The sequence below is a fragment of the Nicotiana tabacum genome, chromosome 4 (assembly GCF_000715075.1).
Source record: "Nicotiana tabacum cultivar K326 chromosome 4, ASM71507v2, whole genome shotgun sequence".
Lineage (NCBI taxonomy): Eukaryota > Viridiplantae > Streptophyta > Magnoliopsida > Solanales > Solanaceae > Nicotiana > Nicotiana tabacum.
In genome coordinates, this window is record NC_134083.1 from 25,555,225 (window position 1) to 25,560,750 (window position 5,526).

The following is a 5,526-nucleotide window of genomic DNA, read 5'->3' on the forward strand; positions in this document are numbered from 1 at the left end:
TAATAAAATTAAATTTTTTTAGTTAGACCGCAATATACACTGTTTTAGGAATCCGACTAAACGAATACCCCGTTGGCCAAGCTGAAAAAATTAGCTTATTTTGAAAAAAATACTTTTGATGAGAAGTAGTTTGTGTTTGGCTAATTAATTTGAAAAGACTTGTGAGCAACAATTAGTGTTTAGCCAGGTTTTTAAAATTACTTCTAAGTATATTTTTTTCAAAAGTGCTTTTGGAGAGAAGCTACTTTTTTTTGCTTTTCCAAAATTGCTTCTGCTTCTGTATAAAAGCACTTTTTTTTCTTCCAAAAACTTGATTAAACACTTCAACTTTGAAAAAAAAAAATCTTCTAAAATTGGAGAAATTTGGCAAAACAAACTATAATGCTGAGATTAAACTTTTGATCTAAAAAATATCATGACCAGAATGAAAGTTGGAAGAAACTTCACCCCAAAAGAATTATTCTTATATAATATTACCAAAAGAAAGTTAGTTATCCTTAACCTGTTTGACTGGACACGAAATTTAAGAAAAAATGAAGACTTTTGGAATTTGTGGTCCTAAATAAGTTAAAAAGGGACCCAGAGTATTTGTACGGTTATAAAAATTTCTCATTAAGAATAGAATTATAAGTTTAAATAAAATTATTTTTAAATTTAAAAAAAAATATTTTTTTAAAAAATAAAATAAAATAGGTTCACGTAAACTATTTTATAGTTTACGTAGTATAATAATAGTTTACGTAACTATTTCAGTAAACTACGTAATACTGAAACGGAGTAAGTAGTATAATAATAGTTGGAAATATAGGCCATCCCAATGACAAAAGGACAAGGATAGTGGAAAGAATCTAAAAGACAAATCCATATATCTTACGCTTCATCATCAAGAAAAATCCAAGCAAAGATAGACCCCAAACTCCAAAGTGTTGACAAATGGCCCATCTCTCTCTCTTCCTATGTAAGTTACTAACTATTTTCTTACAAACCCAGGCGTAGCATCTTCTTCTTTGTATTGTAAAGAGAGAGAGAGAGAGAGATAAAAGACTGAAGAGTGGTCCCAGCAGATCCGGAAGACGCCATTTCCTTTCCCAGTCCCACATTTCGCCTGTTTGGTTGACGACAATGGAAATGGACTTTCGGTAGCATCTCTTTCTTGGCTTTTACTATAAGCCTCCTCATGATTTTCTGATATTATTTCAGCTCTATCTTCACTCTTCTCCTATAATGGGTTTTCTTCCGATTTCTTTTAGCTCTGAGCTCCGCTGGAGCTAGTCTTCGATTACTGATCTCTTTCTGCGTTTTTTCTTTAAGCTGAACCCGATTCCCTCTCTGGTAATTTCTACAAATTCCTTCTTTGTTTCGTTTGTTTGCTTTTTATGATTTCCCTTATCTGGGTATTTTGGGTGTTCGTAGATGCATCTTTGTTTGTCGCTTTGTGCGTATTTGTGGATTGGAATGTTGGGTTTTGTTTTTCATCTCTCTTCTTCTTCCCCCTTCTGAGTGTCTGCATCTGTGATGTTTGACGGTTGCAAGTCCTGTGACTGACGATTGTATCGGTTGGATCTATGATTGTTGACTTTTTCCCTTTTAATAAATATTTTATCCAAATTTTGGGTTTTGTAGTACTGGCATTTTCCGGTTTTTTTTTCAACGTGATCTCTGTTTCAATGTTTTTGGAGTCAAAAGCCAGATTTGTTACTTTCTTTCCCCCTTTTTTCGGTATGTTGCCACTACAAGTGCTTCTGGTTTTAGAAACTGAGTGTTTTGTGGATGCGTGATTTGTTATGTGCCTAAAAATCGATATTATCTTTTCATGTTTCCTTCGTTCGATTTGCATGGATGGATTTCTAAGTCTCGATTTAACTTTAGGCAAATGATTCCTAATTGAGTTTGAAATTCCTTGAACTAATTTATGATACCATCGGGGCACAATTGTAGTTATCTTTGAGTGTTGCCTCTTTATCAGAATCTTTATTTCAATGTTCACAACTCATTTACCATTCTGACCTTGATCCTGACTGTGTGAAATGGATCAACACAATATGGAAAATTGTATTTCGTTGGATATAGGAGGGCATAACATTTCCGAACAAAATGCAGCATTGTGCTTCTTTTCAATATAAATATAAACATCCTTGTCTTCTATACTTCGAAGTACAACAAGTTCTTTTGTTTGAATTTTCATCTCTCTCCCATATTAATTGTGACCTACTCTTCGGTATCTTCCACTATTAGTGCTGAGGTATTAAGTATTAACTATCCTATTTCATTTGGTTAACATTCTAAACTTTGCACTTTGTTTGTGTCAAAGGGTGGGGAGAAAAATGCAGTGGACAAGCTATCTCCCGGGATATTACCCTCCAAAAGATCTTAGTGGGAGCGTTACTGGTAATTCATGGTCTCTACCACACAATGATATCACGTGGAACGGTGCCAGAGGCTTCTATGTTTCCTTGCCTCCATTTATGGTGGACCAGAATGTGGAATTAGTTCATCAAAAGGAAATATTGAAGCAGACGATACGCAAGCATGAAGCAATATTTAGATATCAGGTATACACATGAGCCTTTGATCTTATCCTTTGAAAGAGATCATGTCATCGTCCAATCAATGAACTCTAAACCATGTTTTCTTTTATGCTGGTCAGATAGTTATCTTAGGAATGCTCTGATCAGACGGTGATTCTATGAAAGGATCAGAATGGATATAACTCTAAAGCATGTTTTCTTTCTCAGGTCAATGAACTACATCGCGTATATAGAAGACAAAGAGAGTTAATGGATGAGATTAGAAGGAGAAAGCAAATGGAAGATCATTTACACTTGCAAGCATCAGAGTCGAAGTCTTTTATGTCACAGTTAAGGTCTGAAATTTCCCAGAAAACTGATTGGCCTCTGGTTGACCTCACAAGCGCCGAGCCGTCTGCACCATGTAGAGAAATGTTTCAAGGTTCTTCAAATTCTATTGCTGGTCAGATAGTGCAACCAGGTGCTGACTTGTTGACGGAACAAAATGTTAGAAAAGATTGGAAAATGTCATCTTCGATGAGCAGTGCGTCAAGAAATAAAACATTCGATCTTGAACTTCCAGCAGAAGAATACGTAGATATTGAAGACGGAGAACAATGTGTGGAGGAAAGTCCTGTTCAAGGGCCCAATATTCTGATTTCAGAGATTCAACCTCAACATAGTTCAAAAGTCAACTTTGTTTATCCTGGAGATTCTTCGATTTCTAACTCAACTCCTAGGGGTACCTTTCTTTTGTTTGACCTGAATGAACCAATACAGCCTGATGAAACAGGGTGTCCAAATTCTGCACTTGAATCTATGGACGTTCATGAGGAAATCAGCGAAATGGATCAGGATCTATCTGGAACAGGGCATGCAGAATGCTCAACTCTGAAGAAAGAAGGTATTCTGTGTATTCTCTTGAGACAATATTCTAAATATAATATTTATGCTGACAGGATGTTCTTAACATTTGATTTGCCAATACTGGCTGCTTTTCTATTTCTTCCATCAGATTCTTTATGTGTTCTTTGTTATGAGTCGCATGCTTATCCAATTAAACCTATCACAAAAATGTTGGTAGAGTGAACATTTTCCTCATTTCATTTTTATTTCCTGCTGTTACAGGGGGAGGTGTAAGCAACCTGAATCCTTCTGATGAAGTTTCTTCTGTTGAGAGAACACTTCTTCAATGTAATCAAACAGCAAGTTCACCTCCAAGATTTGTAGACAAGAGTCGTAATGGAAACAAAACTAACAAATCATTGCTAGTTTCTCCTCGGAAAAAAATTAAGGAGATACCCTTCGCAGTTCAAGCTCTTCCATGCTTTATTACTAATGCATCACTCAGTAAGAGTCCTAAATCTTCTGTTGGGAATTCTAATCTCACTGGAATGAAGAGTGACCTGTACAACAGTAGTGCTTCTAGTCCAACTTCTGGCACATCAGGCTCCTGCTTGATGAAATATGGTGATAATGACCCTACATCTGGACAGACCCATGCTGTTAAGTTATCTAAGATTCCAGATAGCATGAATTCAGTGAAGGGTATGGACTTGAATTGCACACCTTCTTCCGATTTGTCTGATGATCAGTTTTCCGCCCCTACCTCCAATATTTCACATCTGAATCTCCCTGAAGGCAGAGAAAGAGAGATTTGTGAAAAATATGTTCTTCTTGACTGTATCCCGAGTCCTGATTCTGCACTCAAATCTAGAAAATCTACTACTAATTCTTCCATTAACAGCATCAAGGAAGAAACTCTATTATCACCTGGTCACAGTGAAGCAACAATGACTAGTGTAGACAGAGATTTGGAAGCTCCTGTAAGCCCAGAAAACAAGGAATGTTCTCCACCTAGAGGGGACTCTCTGGACAATCCGATCGGTACATCTGCCCAGTGGTGTAAAAGAGACCGCATGAGTGATTACACTGGGGAAACTGACAGGGCTGCAGCAGAGACACTACTTTTTATTTCGTCATCTGCTGTCAAGGCACGCTCAAAGACTCTCACTGGTGAACCATCTGAAGCCTCTCATGATTCTCTGGGATGGCTTGCTGATATTGCAGCTTCTTTGGCAAGTAATCTAGAGAATGAGGTTGGATCACGTAGTCGTTCAAGGAGCAGCCGACCAAGGAAGAGAAACTATCAGAGGGTCCTTCAAACAGAAGTGCTACCTGCTGCTGCCTCTGTGCCTCTGCGTCAGTTGAATGAAGATCTTCTGGCTATTGAAGGTCTAAAGTTACCTGCAAATGCTGCATCCGAATCAGGTCGATGTAGGAAAACTCTGCGTAAGACTAGTTCGAGAAGTAGGAGATGGTCCCATTTTGGGGGGAGAACTGGTTCGCTGTTACATCCACATCCTAGTAATGACAAACATAGCGTTACAGAGAGATTTTGGAGAGACTGGGGGGTGACAAAAGGGCGCCAAAACGGTCGGAGAGCTCGTTCTATCTCCTCTTTTTGCTGATGGCTATTTGAGAGTATTTTTTGACTCATGGAAATATTATATGATATGCACAAAGTTAATTCATAAGAGTGATTTATTCGAGGCATTTCTGCTCTTGGAATTGTATGTACAGGTAGTTGGCCGAACTCATATAGTATATACTTATTTTTGGGGAACTGCTCATGTAGTTACAATGACAGTGACAAAGATAACAATATTTTGTTGTTAGTTTGATTGATAGACCTTTTGCCATCTTTCATGAATTATATAGTATATCTACACACTAGAACTACTGTAGATGGTAGGAACCTGAATTATTTGGCTCGACTGTAGCATATAGCGTCTTATTACTTAATTCTACTTTCTTCCTTCAAATATACAAACCTAGGGATGGCAATGGAGTGGGGCGGGCCTAACATTTTGACCCGCCCATACACTGCCCCATTTAGCATTTTTCCAGATTATTTTTGTCCCGTCCTGCTCCATTTATGTTTTTCATTAGTTTTTCTTTTGCAGTTCTCTAAATTAATTTTTTAACTTTTTCAATTTTTTATTTGAACCTTTATATG

At 37.3% G+C, this 5,526-nt stretch overlaps 1 protein-coding gene across 3 annotated transcripts; it reads left to right on the forward strand.

Annotated features, from left to right (window-relative positions):
• Window positions 1-816: 816 nt before the first annotated feature.
• Window positions 817-5,220, forward strand: LOC107787356 (uncharacterized). Of its 3 annotated transcripts, XM_016608913.2 has the most exons (5): window positions 897-1,139; window positions 1,251-1,332; window positions 2,312-2,552; window positions 2,736-3,411; window positions 3,636-5,220. In XM_016608913.2, the coding sequence occupies exons 3-5, from the start codon at window positions 2,325-2,327 to the stop codon at window positions 4,976-4,978; spliced, it is 2,247 nt and encodes a 748-aa protein (XP_016464399.1). In that variant the 5' UTR covers window positions 897-1,139; window positions 1,251-1,332; window positions 2,312-2,324; the 3' UTR covers window positions 4,979-5,220. The 3 variants fall into 3 exon arrangements, with proteins under 3 accessions (XP_016464398.1, XP_016464397.1, XP_016464399.1); XM_016608912.2 differs by having other exon boundaries at window positions 817-1,332; XM_016608911.2 differs by lacking the exon at window positions 1,251-1,332 and having other exon boundaries at window positions 827-1,139.
• The last annotated feature ends 306 nt before the right edge of the window (window positions 5,221-5,526 follow it).